The 14461-nt window shown below is 41.3% G+C and overlaps 1 protein-coding gene across 1 annotated transcript in view; it reads right to left on the bottom strand.

The window, feature by feature from the left end:
* SPIDR (scaffold protein involved in DNA repair) overlaps positions 1–14461 on the bottom strand; it is a 1635101-nt gene that overhangs the window by 896252 nt on the left and 724388 nt on the right. The window contains exon 7 of the mRNA XM_053715026.1: positions 1849–1949. Coding sequence (XP_053571001.1) covers positions 1849–1949 — 101 coding nt within the window. The remainder of the gene's footprint in view (positions 1–1848; positions 1950–14461) is intronic.

The raw sequence follows: 14461 nt of genomic DNA, 5'->3' as shown, positions 1-14461 counted from the left end.
TCCGGTCCACGGCGTCATCCTTACTTGTGGGAACCAATACCAAAGCTTTAGGACACGGATGAAGGGAGGGAGCAAATCAGGTCACCTAAATGGAAGGCACCACGGCTTGCAAAACCTTTCTCCCAAAAATAGCCTCAGAAGAAGCAAAAGTATCAAACTTGTAAAATTTGGTAAAAGTGTGCAGTGAAGACCAAGGTCGCTGCCCTACATATCTGATCAACAGAAGCCTCGTTCTTGAAGGCCCATGTGGAAGCCACAGCCCTAGTGGAATGAGCTTGTGATCTTTCGGGAGGCTGCCGACCGGCAGTCTCGTAAGCCAATCTGATGATGCTTTTAATCCAAAAAGAGAGAGAGGTAGAAGTTGCTTTTTGACCTCTCCTTTTACCTGAATAAACAACAAACAAGGAAGATGTTTGTCTAAAATCCTTTGTAGCATCTAAATAGAATTTTAGAGCGCGAACAACATCCAAATTGTGCAACAAACGTTCCTTCTTTGAAACTGGTTAAACACTAAAAAACTCTAAGCCATCTCCGTGGAGATGTTGCCTGTACAACGGCAAAGAGAATGACTGGGGTAGGCGGAGCCTAGGAGGGATCATGTGACCAGCTTTGCTGGGCTCTTTGCCATTTCCTGTTGGGGAAGAGAATATCCCACAAGTAAGGATGACGCCGTGGACCGGACACACCTATGTTGGAGAAATACCTTTCTTTTTTACATAGAGATGTTCAGGTGATATTTTCTAATCAGCTTGCATCACTTTCAAGTGTTTTAACATTTGGGTATTATGGCCCTTTAATAAAAAACATTAATTTATTGTGTAAGTATATATATATATATCATTTTTTATTTAAGCAGAGGTAACACTTTTAAGGAGGTGAAAGAAAAAAACTTTACTACTTTTTAAAATGTCCTATTTTAGATGTTAAAAGCAACACTCCAATGTGACTTTAAAAAGGCAATGATTAAATATGTGCAGCAAAATAACTTTACAGTATAGTTGTATTATTTATTTTGACTCCTTGTCTGTAATTTAACTCTAATAAATTAAGACTTTTCCAACTAATAAAGGTGTCATTGTATTTACACTTTATCACACTAATCCAGTATGGTAATTATCAGAAGATGGCAGAAAATATACACTATCTTTTCTAATGTGTTTCTATGTTGTAAATTTCATGGCTGAGCACTGTGGTTAGGGTCTTAATGTATGATAAAGTCTAATAAAAATTCAAAGTTATTTCTAGATGTAAAATAATTATATAAACAATCAGTAGCTAGACTGAATTTTAAAGATATATTGGATCCCCATATAACTGCAATAAGCTTTAACCATTTACCCCTGAAAATGTAGGTTGTTGTACCCTTTTCTAGAATGCAACCCTGACTCTACAACATTCTACACTGTGTTTGCTTGATAAGTGAAGGAGCTCATGTATATATGTTCATATGTGGCCACAAAAAAAGCATATGAGAAACAACACTCAAAAGGCTTTTCAATGGATGGTGCCATTAGACTGTTCTAAGACGGTAAAACAGTACAATTACAGTGTGAATGCTTAATAAGCATTTTATTTTATTTGCCTATATATTGCAATGCAGTGCTTAATTAATTAAATAAACAAATCAATGTATATAAAATATTTGAATATCCATATGAAGGGATGAATGTGGAACCAGAGAAGAAGGTGTGTATATATATATATAATAATGTAAATTAATGCAAAATGGAATCCAGAAGTGCAATTTTACAAATAGTGGCTGTTTATTATGATTTTTACATAACCAGAGTTAAAATGTATAAATGATATATTTGTTTGCAGCTTAAAACCATTAGCCAAAGCTCTTACCTAAAGGCATCTTGCATTCAGATTCACACTGATGCCTCCAAAAGCTAACTGCAGACCTCTCTCTATTCTGTAGCCGGTTGAGCCTCTCTGCTAAGCCTCCCCTGCAAAGAAATGAAAAATGTGCCACATGGCCATGAGTTAGCATTTAGTGTTACCAAAGGATAAAATAAAGGACACAGAAGGGACCATTTACTTTTTACTTCCCACACAGAAACATAAAAAAATGCATTCTACCAATTTGTTCAGACAGTTAAGCTTTCTTAAAGCCCTCTTTAGGCCTAAAAAAAAGGAAATTTATTCTTACTTGACACGGTGAGTCCACGGATCATCATAATTACTATTGGGATATTCACTCCTGGCCTGCAGGAGGAGGCAAAGAGCACCACAGCAAAGCTGTTAAATACCACTCCCCGTACCCACAACCCCAGTCATTCGACCAAAGGGAAAGGAGAAAGGAAAGTAATATAAAAGGTGCAGTGGTGCCTGATGTTTATGAAAAAAAATAAACTGTCTGAAAATACAGGGCAGAGCCGTGGACTCACTGTGTCAAAAAATAAACAAATTTATCAGGTAAGAATGAATTTCATTTTCTTTCTAATGACACTGTGAGTCCACGGATCATAATTACTATTGGGAATCAATACCCAAGCTAGAGGACACGGATGATAAGGGAGGGACAAGACAGTTAACCTAAACAGAAGGCACCACTGCTTGAAGAACCTTTCTGCCAAAAACAGCCTCAGCCGAAGCAAAAGTATCAAATTTGTAAAATTTAGAAAAAGTGTGTAAAGATGACCAAGTGGCAGACTTGCAAATCTGATCAACAGAACCACAATTTTTGAAAGCCCAAGTAGAAGAAAACATAATTTATGCTTACCTGATAAATTCCTTTCTTCTGTAGTGTGATCAGTCCACGGGTCATCATTACTTCTGGGATATTACTCCTCCCCAACAGGAAGTGCAAGAGGATTCACCCAGCAGAGCTGCATATAGCTCCTCCCCTCTACGTCACTCCCAGTCATTCGACCAAGGACCAACGAGAAAGGAAAAGCCAAGGGTGAAGTGGTGACTGGAGTATAAATTAAAAAATATTTACCTGCCTTAAAAACAGGGCGGGCCGTGGACTGATCACACTACAGAAGAAAGGAATTTATCAGGTAAGCATAAATTATGTTTTCTTCTGTTAAGTGTGATCAGTCCACGGGTCATCATTACTTCTGGGATACCAATACCAAAGCAAAAGTACACGGATGACGGGAGGGATAGGCAGGCTCTTTATACAGAAGGAACCACTGCCTGAAGAACCTTTCTCCCAAAAATAGCCTCCGATGAAGCAAAAGTGTCAAATTTGTAAAATTTGGAAAAAGTATGAAGCGAAGACCAAGTTGCAGCTTGCAAATCTGTTCAACAGAGGCCTCATTCTTGAAGGCCCAAGTGGAAGCCACAGCTCTAGTAGAAATGTAGCTGTAATTCTTTCAGGAGGCTGCTGTCCAGCAGTCCTCATAAGCTAAACGAATTATGCTACGAAGCCAAAAAGAAAGAGAGGTAGCGGAAGCTTTTTGACCTCATCCTCTGCCCAGAGTAAATGACAAAACAGAGAAGACGTTTGTCGAAATTCCTTAGTTTGCCTGTAAGTAAAATTTTAGAGCACGGACTACATCCAGGTTGTGCAGTAGACGTTCCTTCTTTGAAGAAGGATTTGGGCATAAAGAAGGAACAACAATCTCTTGATTGATATTCCTGTTAGTAACTACCTTAGGTAAGAACCCAGGTTTAGTACGCAGGACTACCTTATCCGAATGAAAAATCAAATAAGGAGAATCACAATGTAAGGCTGATAATTCAGAGACTCTTCGAGCCGAGGAAATAGCCATTAAAAATAGAACTTTCCAAGATAACAACTTTATATCAATGGAATGAAGGGGTTCAAACGGAACGCCCTGTAAAACATTAAGAACAAGGTTTAAACTCATGGTGGAGCAACAGTTTTAAACACAGGCTTAATCCTGGCCAAAGCCTGACAAAAAGCCTGGACGTCAGGAACTTCTGACAGACGTTTTGTGTAACAGAATGGACAGAGCTAGATCTGTCCCTTTAAAGAACTAGCAGATAAACCCTTTTCTAAACCTTCTTGTAGAAAAGATAATATCCTAGGAATCCTAACCTTACTCCAAGAGTAACCTTTGGATTCACACCAATATAGGTATTTACGCCATATCTTATGGTAAATCTTTCTGGTAACAGGTTTCCTAGCCTGTATTAAGGTATCAATAACTGACTCAGAAAACCCACGTCTTGATAAAATCAAGCGTTCAATTTCCAAGCAGTCAGCTTCAGAGAAGTTAGATTTTGATGTTTGAAGGGACCCTGTATCAGAAGGTCCTGTTTCAGAGGTAGAGACCAAGGTGGACAGGATGACATGTCCACCAGGTCTGCATACCAAGTCCTGCGTGGCCACGCAGGTGCTATTAGAATCACTGATGCTCTCTCTTGTTTGATTCTGGCAATCAATCGAGGAAGCAACGGAAAGGGTGGAAACACGTAAGCCATCCTGAAGTCCCAAGGTGCTGTCAGAGCATCTATCAGGACTGCTCCTGGATCCCTGGATCTGGACCCGTAACGAGGAAGCTTGGCGTTCTGTCGAGACGCCATGAGATCTATCTCTGGTTTGCCCCAACGTCGAAGTATTTGGGCAAAGACCTCCGGATGAAGTTCCCACTCCCCCGGATGAAAAGTCTGACGACTTAAGAAATCCGCCTCCCAGTTCTCCACTCCCGGGATGTGGATTGCTGACAGGTGGCAAGAGTGAGACTCTGCCCAGCGAATTATCTTTGATACTTCCATCATAGCTAGGGAGCTTCTTGTCCCTCCCTGATGGTTTGATGTAAGCTACAGTCGTGATGTTGTCCGACTGAAACCTGATGAACCCCCGAGTTGTCAACTGGGGCCAGGCAAGGAGGGGCATTGAGAACTGCTCTCAATTCCAGAATGTTTATTGGCAGGAGACTCTCCTCCTGACTCCATTGTCCCTGAGCCTTCAGAGAATTCCAGACGGCACCCCAACCTAGAAGGCTGGCGTCTGTTGTTACAATTGTCCAGTCTGGTCTGCTGAATGGCATCCCCCTGGACAGATGTGGCCGAGAAAGCCACCATAGAAGAGAATTTCTGGTCTCTTGATCCAGATTCAGAGAAGGGGATAAGTCTGAGTAATCCCCATTCCACTGACTTAGCATGCACAGTTGCAGTGGTCTGAGGTGTAAGCGTGCAAAGGGTACTATGTCCATTGCCGCTACCATTAAGCCGATTACCTCCATGCATTGAGCCACTGACGGGTGTTGAATGGAATGAAGGGTGCGGCAAGCACTTTGAAGTCTTGTTAGCCTGTCCTCTGTCAGGTAAATCTTCATTTCTACAGAATCTATAAGAGTCCCCAGGAAGGGAACTCTTGTGAGTGGAACGAGTGAACTTTTCTTTTCGTTCACCTTCCATCCATGTGACCTTAGAAATGCCAGCACTAACTCTGTATGAGACTTGGCAGTTTGAAAGCTTGAAGCTTGTATCAGAATGTCGTCTAGGTATGGAGCTACCGAGATTCCCCGCGGTCTTAGTACCGCCAGAAGAGCACCCAGAACCTTTGTGAAGATTCTTGGAGCTGTAGCCAATCCGAATGGAAGAGCCACAAACTGGTAATGCCTGTCTAGGAAGGCAAACCTTAGGTACCGATAATGATCTTTGTGAATCGGTATGTGAAGGTAAGCATCTTTTAAATCTACAGTGGTCATGTACTGACCTTCTTGGATCATAGGTAAAATTGTCCGAATAGTCTCCATCTTGAACGATAGAACTCTTAGGAATTTGTTTAGGATCTTTAAGTCCAGGATTGGTCTGAAAGTTCCCTCTTTTTTGGGAACCACAAACAGATTTGAGTAAAACCCCTGTCCCTGTTCTGATCGTGGAACTGGATGGATTACTCCCATTAACAAGAGCTCTTGTACACAGCGTAGAAACGCCTCTTTCTTTGTCTGGATTGTTGACAATCTTGACAGATGAAATCTCTGTCTTGGAGGAGAGTATTTGAAGTCCAGAAGGTATCCCTGAGATATTATCTCTAGCGCCCAGGGATCCTGAACATCTCTTGCCCAAGCCTGGGGCGAAGAGAGAAAGTCTGCCCCCCACTAGATTCGATCCCGGATCGGGGGGCCCTCAATTCATGCTGTTTTAGGGGCAGCAGCAGGTTTCCTAGTCTGCTTGCCCTTGTTCCAGGACTGGTTAGGTTTCCAGCCTTGTCTGTAGCGAGCAACAGCTCCTTCCTGTTTTGGTGCAGAGGAAGTTGATGCTGCTCCTGCTTTGAAATTACGAAAGGAACGAAAATTAGACTGTCTAGTCTTGGCTTTGGCTTTGTCCTGAGGCAGGGCATGGCCTTTACCCTCCTGTAATGTCAGCGATAATCTCTTTCAACCCGGGCCCGAATAAGGTCTGCCCTTTGAAAGGTATATTAAGCAATTTAGACTTAGAAGTAACATCAGCTGACCAGGATTTTAGCCAAAGCGCCCTGCGTGCCTGAATGGCGAATCCTGAATTCTTCGCCGTAAGTTTAGTAAGATGTACTACGGCCTCCGAAATGAATGAATTAGCTAGTTTAAGGACTCTAAGCCTGTCCGTAATGTCGTCCAGAGTAGCTGAACCAATGTTCTCTTCCAGAGACTCAATCCAGAATGCCGCTGCAGCCGTGATCGGCGCAATGCATGCAAGGGGTTGCAATATAAAACCTTGTTGAACAAACATTTTCTTAAGGTAACCCTCTAACTTTTTTATCCATTGGATCTGAAAAAGCACAGCTATCCTCCACCGGGATAGTGGTACGCTTAGCTAAGGTAGAAACTGCTCCCTCCACCTTAGGGACCGTTTGCCATAAGTCCCTTGTGGTGGCGTCTATTGGAAACATTTTTCTAAATATCGGAGGGGGTGAGAACGGCACACCGGGTCTATCCCACTCCTTAGTAACAATTTCAGTAAGTCTCTTAGGTATAGGAAAAACCTCAGTACTCGTCGGTACCCAGCAAAATATTTATCCAACCTACACATTTTCTCTGGTATTGCAACTGTGTTACAATCATTCAGAGCCGCTAACACCTCCCCTAGTAATACACGGAGGTTTTCCAGTTTAAATTTAAAATTTGAAATATCTGAATCCAGTCTGTTTGGATCAGAACCGTCACCCACAGAATGAAGTTCTCCGTCCTCATGTTCTGCCACCTGTGACGCAGTGTCTGACATGGCCCTAATATTATCAGCGCACTCTGTTCTCACCCCAGAGTGATCACGCTTACCTCTTAGTTCTGGTAATTTAGCCAAAACCTCAGTCATAACAGTAGCCATATCCTGTAATGTGATTTGTAATGGCCGCCCAGATGTACTCGGCGCTACAATATCACGCACCTCCCTCTGAGCGGGAGATGTAGGTACTGACACGTGAGGCGAGTTAGTCGGCATAACTCTCCCCTCGTTGTTTGGTGAAATTTGTTCAATTTGTACAGATTGATTTTTATTTAAAGTAGCATCAATACAGTTAGTACATAAATTTCTATTGGGCTCCACTTTGGCATTGCAACAAATGACACAGGTATCATCCTCTGAATCAGACATGTTTAACACACTAGCAAATAAACTTGCAACTTGGAAATACAATTCAATTAGAATAATATTAAAACGTACTGTGCCTTTAAGAAGCACAGAAGATCTATGACAGTTGAAAATTAATAAATTGAAACAGTTATAGCCTCAATCCTTGTAAACAACACAACTTTAGCAAAGGTTTAATCCCATTAGCAAAGATAACAAATTCTGAAAGCAGGAAACAAATTACAGAATAAACGTTTTTTATCTCAGTCAAACTATAATTCTCACAGCTCTGCTGAGAGAAATTACCTCCCTCAAAATAAGTTTTGAAGACCCCTGAGCTCTGTAGAGATGAACCGGATCATGCAGGGAATACAATGAGTTGCTGACTGAAATATTTGATGCATAGTAAAAGCGCCACAAAACGGCCCCTCCCCCTCACACACAGCAGTGAGGGAGAACAGAAACTGTCAGAAAACAGATTAAGCAACTGCCAAGTGGAAAAATAGTGCCCAAACATTTATTCACTCAGTACCTCAGCAAATGAAAACGATTTTACATTCCAGCAAAAACGTTAAACATAATCTCTAGTTATTAAACAGCTTTATGTATTTCTTACAGTGTAATTCTAGTGAAGTACCATTCCCCAGAATACTGAAGTGTAAAGTATACATACATGACATTATATCGGTATGGCAGGATTTTCTCATCAATTCCATTGTCAGAAAATAAAAACTGCTACATACCTCTATGCAGATTCATCTGCCCGCTGTCCCCTGATCTGAAGTTTACCTCTCCTCAGATGGCCGAGAAACAGCAATATGATCTTAACTACTCCGGCTAAAATCATAACAAAAACTCTGGTAGAATCTTCTTCAAACTCTGCCAGAGAGATAATAACACACTCCGGTGCTATTTTAAAATAACAAACTTTTGATTGAAGATATAAAACTAAGTATAATCACCATAGTCCTCTCACACATCCTATCTAGTCGTTGGGTGCAAGAGAATGACTGGAGTGACGTAGAGGGGAGGAGCTATATGCAGCTCTGCTGGGTGAATCCTCTTGCACTTCCTGTTGGGGAGGAGTAATATCCCAGAAGTAATGATGACCCGTGGACTGATCACACTTAACAGAAGAAACAGCCCTCGTAGAATGAGCCGTGATTTTCTCAGGAGGCTGCTGATCAGCAGTCTCATATGTCAAGTGAATAACACTCCTCAACCAACAAGAAAGAGAAGTAGCTGTAGCTTTCTGAACTTTAAATTTCCCAGAAAAAAACAACAAATAAAGGCCTAGATTTGGAGTTCGGCGGTAGCCGTCAAAACCAGCGTTAGAGGCGTTGGAGTCAGTGATTAAAGGGTCTAACGCTCACTTTTCAGCCGCGACTTTTCCATACCGCAGATCCCCCTACGCCATTTGCGTATCCTATCTTTTCAATGGGATCTTCCTAACGCCGGTATTTAGAGTCGTTTCTGAAGTGAGCGTTAGAGCTCTAACGACAAAACTCCAGCCGCCTGAAAATAGCAGGAGTTAAGAGCTTTCTGGCTAACGCCGGTTCATAAAGCTCTTAACTACTGTACCCTAAAGTACACTAACACCCATAAACTACCTATGTACCCCTAAACCGAGCTCCCCCCACATCGCCGCCACTCGATTTAAATTTGTAACCCCTAATCTGCCGACCGCCACCTACGTTATACTTATGTACCCCTAATCTGCTGCCCCTAACCCCGCCGACCCCTGTATTACATTTATTAACCCCTAACCTGCCCCCCACAACGTCGCCGCCAGCTACTTAAAATAATTAACCCCTAATCTTCCGACCGCAAAGCGCCGCCACCTACGTTATCCCTATGTACCCCTAATCTGCTACCCCTAACACCGCCGACCCCTATATTATATTTATTAACCCCTAATCTGCCCCCTCAACGTCGCCGACACCTGCCTACACTTATTAACCCCTAATCTGCCGAGCGGACCGCACCGCTACTATAATAAAGTTATTAACCCCTAACCCGCCTCACTAACCCTATCATAAATAGTATTAACCCCTAATCTGCCCTCCCTAACATCGCCGACACCTAACTTCAATTATTAACCCCTAATCTGACGACCGGAGCTCACCGCTATTCTAATAAATTGATTAACCCCTAAAGCTAAGTCTAACCCTAACACTAACACCCCCCTAACTTAAATATAATTTACATCTAACTAAATAAATTAACTCTTATTAAATAAATTATTCCTATTTAAAGCTAAATACTTACCTGTAAAATAAATCCTAATATAGCTACAATATAAATTATAATTATATTATAGCTATTTTAGGATTAATATTTATTTTACAGGTAACTTTGTAATTATTTTAACCAGGTACAATAGCTATTAAATAGTTAAGAACTATTTAATAGTTACCTAGTTAAAATAATAACAAATTTACCTGTAAAATAAATCCTAACCTAAGATATAATTAAACCTAACACTACCCTATCAATAAATTAATTAAATAAAATACCTACAATTACCTACAATTAACCTAACACTACACTATCAATAAATTAATTAAACACAATTGCTACAAATAAATACAATTACATAAACTAGCTAAAGTACAAAAAATAAAAAAGAACTAAGTTACAAAAAATAATAAAATATTTACAAACATAAGAAAAATATTACAACAATTTTAAACTAATTACACCTACTCTAAGCCCCCTAATAAAATAACAAAGCCCCCCAAAATAAAAAATTCCCTACCCTATTCTAAATTAAAAAAGTTACAAGCTCTTTTACCTTACCAGCCCTGAAACAGGGCCCTTTGCGGGGCATGCCCCAAGGATTTCAGCTCTTTTGCCTGTAAAAAAAAAACATACCATACCCCCCCCCCCCAACATTACAACCCACCACCCACATACCCCTCATCTACCCCAAACCCCCTTAAATAAACCTAACACTAATCCCCTGAAGATCTTCCTACCTTGTCTTCACCATACCAGGTTCACCGATCCGTCCTGGCTCCAACATCTTCATCCAACCCAAGCGGGGGTTGGCGATCCATCATCCGGTGCTGAAGAGGTCCAGAAGAGGCTCCAAAGTCTTCCTCCTATCCGGCAAGAAGAGGACATCCGGACCGGCAAACATCTTCTCCAAGCGGCATCTTCAATCTTCTTCCATCCGGTGCGGAGCGGGTCCATCTTGAAGCAGGCGACGCGGATCCATCCTCTTCTTCCGTTGTCTCCCGACGAATGACGGTTCCTTTAAGGGACGTCATCCAAGATGGCGTCCCTCGAATTCCGATTGGCTGATAGGATTCTATCAGCCAATCGGAATTAAGGTAGGAATTTTCTGATTGGCTGATGGAATCAGCCAATCAGAATCAAGTTCAATCCGATTGGCTGATCCAATCAGCCAATCAGATTGAGCTTGCATTCTATTGGCTGATCAGAACAGGGGTATGTGGGTGGTGGGTTGTAATGTTGGGGGGGGTATGGTATGTTTTTTTTTTACAGGCAAAAGAGCTGAAATCCTTGGGGCATGCCCCGCAAAGGGCCCTGTTCAGGGCTGGTAAGGTAAAAGAGCTTGTAACTTTTTTAATTTAGAATAGGGTAGGGAATTTTTTATTTTGGGGGGCTTTGTTATTTTATTAGGGGGCTTAGAGTAGGTGTAATTAGTTTAAAATTGTTGTAATATTTTTCTTATGTTTGTAAATATTTTATTATTTTTTGTAACTTAGTTCTTTTTTATTTTTTGTACTTTAGCTAGTTTATGTAATTGTATTTATTTGTAGCAATTGTGTTTAATTAATTTATTGATAGTGTAGTGTTAGGTTAATTGTAGGTAATTGTAGGTATTTTATTTAATTAATTTAATGATAGTATAGTGTTAGGTTTAATTATATCTTAGGTTAGGATTTATTTTACAGGTAAATTTGTTATTATTTTAACTAGGTAACTATTAAATAGTTCTTAACTATTTAATAGCTATTGTACCTGGTTAAAATAATTACAAAGTTGCCTGTAAAATAAATATTAATCCTAAAATAGCTATAATATAATTATAATTTATATTGTAGCTATATTAGGATTTATTTTACAGGTAAGTATTTAGCTTTAAATAGGAATAAGTTATTTAATAAGAGTTAATTTATTTCGTTAGATTAAAATTATATTTAAGTTAGGGGGGGTGTTAGTGTTAGGGTTAGACTTAGCTTTAGGGGTTAATACATTTAATTATAGTAGCGGTGAGGTCCGCTCGGCAGATTAGGGGTTAATAATTGAAGTTAGGTGTCGGCGATGTTAGGGAGGGCAGATTAGGGGTTAATACTATTTATGATAGGGTTAGTGAGGCGGATTAGGGGTTAATAACTTTATTATAGTAGCGGTGCGGTCCGCTCGGCAGATTAGGAGTTAATAAGTGTAGGCAGGTGTCGGCGACGTTGAGGGGGGCAGATTAGGGGTTAATAAATATAATATAGGGGTCGGCGATGTTAGGGCAGCAGATTCGGGGTACATAGGGATAACGTAGGTTGCGGCGGTTTACGGAGCGGCAGATTAGGGGTTAAAAAAAATATGCAGGGGTCAGCGATAGCGGGGGCGGCAGATTAGGGGTTAATAAGTGTAAGGTTAGGGGTGTTTAGACTCGGGGTACATGTTAGAGTGTTAGGTGCAGACGTAGGAAGTGTTTCCCCATAGGAAACAATGGGGCTGCGTTAGGAGCTGAACGCTGCTTTTTTGCAGGTGTTAGGTTTTTTTTCAGCTCAAACAGCCCCATTGTTTCCTATGGGAGAATCGTGCACGAGCACGTTTTTGAGGCCGGCCCGCGTCCGTAAGCAACTCTGGTATCGAGAGTTGCATTTGCGGTAAAAATGCTCTACGCTCCTTTTTTGGAGCCTAACGCAGCATTTGTTTAAACTCTCGATACCAGAGTTAAATTTATGGTGCGGCCAGAAAAAAGCCCGCGGAGCGTTAACAGCCCTTTTACCGCCGAACTCCAAATCTAGGCCAAAGACTGGCAAAAATCCTTAGTCGCCTGCAAATAATATTTCAAAGCACGAACTACATCCAAATTGTGCAACAAATGTTCCTTATGAGAAGAAGGATTAGGACACAAAGAAGGAACAACAATCTCCTGATTAATATTCTTATCAGAAACAACCTTGGGAAGAAACCCTAATGCAGTACGAAGTACCACCTTATCAGAATGAAAAATAAGAAGGAGACTCACATTGCAAAACAGAAATCTCCGAAACTCTTTGAGCCGAAGAGATAGCAACCAAAAACAAAACCTTCCAGGTTAACAACTTAATATCCAAAGAATGCATAGGCTCAAACGGAGCCTGTTGAAGAACTCTCAGAACTAAATTAAGACTCCAAGGAGGAGTCGCAAACTTAAACATAGGCCGAATTCTCACCAAGGCCTGACAAAAAGACTGAACATCTGGCACATCCGCCAGGCGTTTATGTAACAAAGTAGATAAAGCAGAAATTTGACCCTTCAGGGTATTAGCAGACAAACATTTCTCCAGACCCTCCTGGAGAAAAGACAAAATTATAGGAATCCTAACTCTACTCCAAGAGTAGCCCTTAGATTCACACCAGTACAGATGATATTTACGCCATATCTTGTAATAAATCTTTCTAGTTACAGGCTTACGTGCCTGATTCATAGTCTCAATAACTGACTCAGAAAAACCACACTTAGATAGAATCAAGCATTCAATCTTCAAGCAGTCAGCGTCAGAGAAACGAGATTTGGATGAAGGAAGGGACCCTGAAGTAGAAGATCCTTGCTCAACGGAAAACTCCAAGGTGGAAAGGATGACATCTCCATCAGATTTGCATACCAGATCCTGCGAGGCCACGCCGGTGCAATGAGAATTACCGACACCCTCTCCTGTCGGATCCGAGCAATTACTCGAGGAAGAAGGGCAAATGGAGGAAGCACGTATGCCAGACTGAACTTCCAAGGAACTGCTAGAGCATCTATTAGAACCGCTTGAGGATCCCTTGACCTCGAACCGTACTTCGGAAGCTTGTGACGAGATGCCATAAGATCCAACTCCGGTTGACCACACTTGAGAATCAAACTGGAAAACACCTCCAGATAAAGTTCCCACTCCCCCGGATGAAAAGACTGCCTGCTCAGAAAATCCACTTCCCTGATGATCCATGTAAGCCAGAGATGTTATATTGTCCGACTGAAATCTGATAAACTGGGTTGAAGCCAATTGAGGCCAGACTAGGAGAGAATTGAAAATTGCAATCAATTCAAAGACATTTATAGAAAGAACCGATTCTTCCAGGGTCCACCGACCCTGAGCATTCAGAGAACCCCAGACAGCTCCCCAACCCAGCAGACTGGCATCCGTGGTCACAATCACCCAGGTAGGCCTGTGAAAACAGGTTCCCTGGGAAAGATGATCCAGAGACAACCACCACGGAAGAGAATCTCTTGCAGCCTGATCTAGAACAATCTTCGGAGAAAGGTTTGTATAATCCCCGTTCCACTGTCTGAGCATGCATAACTGCAGAGATCTGAGATGAAACCGAGCAAACGGAATGATGTCCATGACCGAAACCATCAGACCAATAACCTCCATACACTGGACCACCGACGGCCGAGGAGATGACTGAAGAGCCAGACATGAATCGAACAAATGTTTCCACAGAATCTATAACGGTTCCCAAGAATACCACCTTGTAGCCGGAATCAAGGGACTTTTTCCTAAATTCACCTTCCAACAGTGGAAGCGCAGAAAAGACAACAACAACTCTGTGTGGAAGTTTGCTTGTTAAAAACATGGAGCCTGAACTAGAATATTGTCCAAGCTAGTCTAGAAAAGAGAATCTAAGAAACTTGTGATGATCCTTGTGAATAGGAATATGTAGATATGCATCCTTCAGATCTACTGTAGTCATGAACTGACCCTCCTGAACCAGAGGTAGAATAGACTGAATAGTCTCCATCATGAACAATGGAACCTTGAGAAAT

The sequence above is a fragment of the Bombina bombina genome, chromosome 5 (assembly GCF_027579735.1).
Source record: "Bombina bombina isolate aBomBom1 chromosome 5, aBomBom1.pri, whole genome shotgun sequence".
In the NCBI taxonomy this organism is placed as follows: domain Eukaryota; kingdom Metazoa; phylum Chordata; class Amphibia; order Anura; family Bombinatoridae; genus Bombina; species Bombina bombina.
The sequence above is the reverse complement of the archived record's forward strand: the minus strand, read 5'-3'. Positions and strand labels throughout refer to the sequence as shown.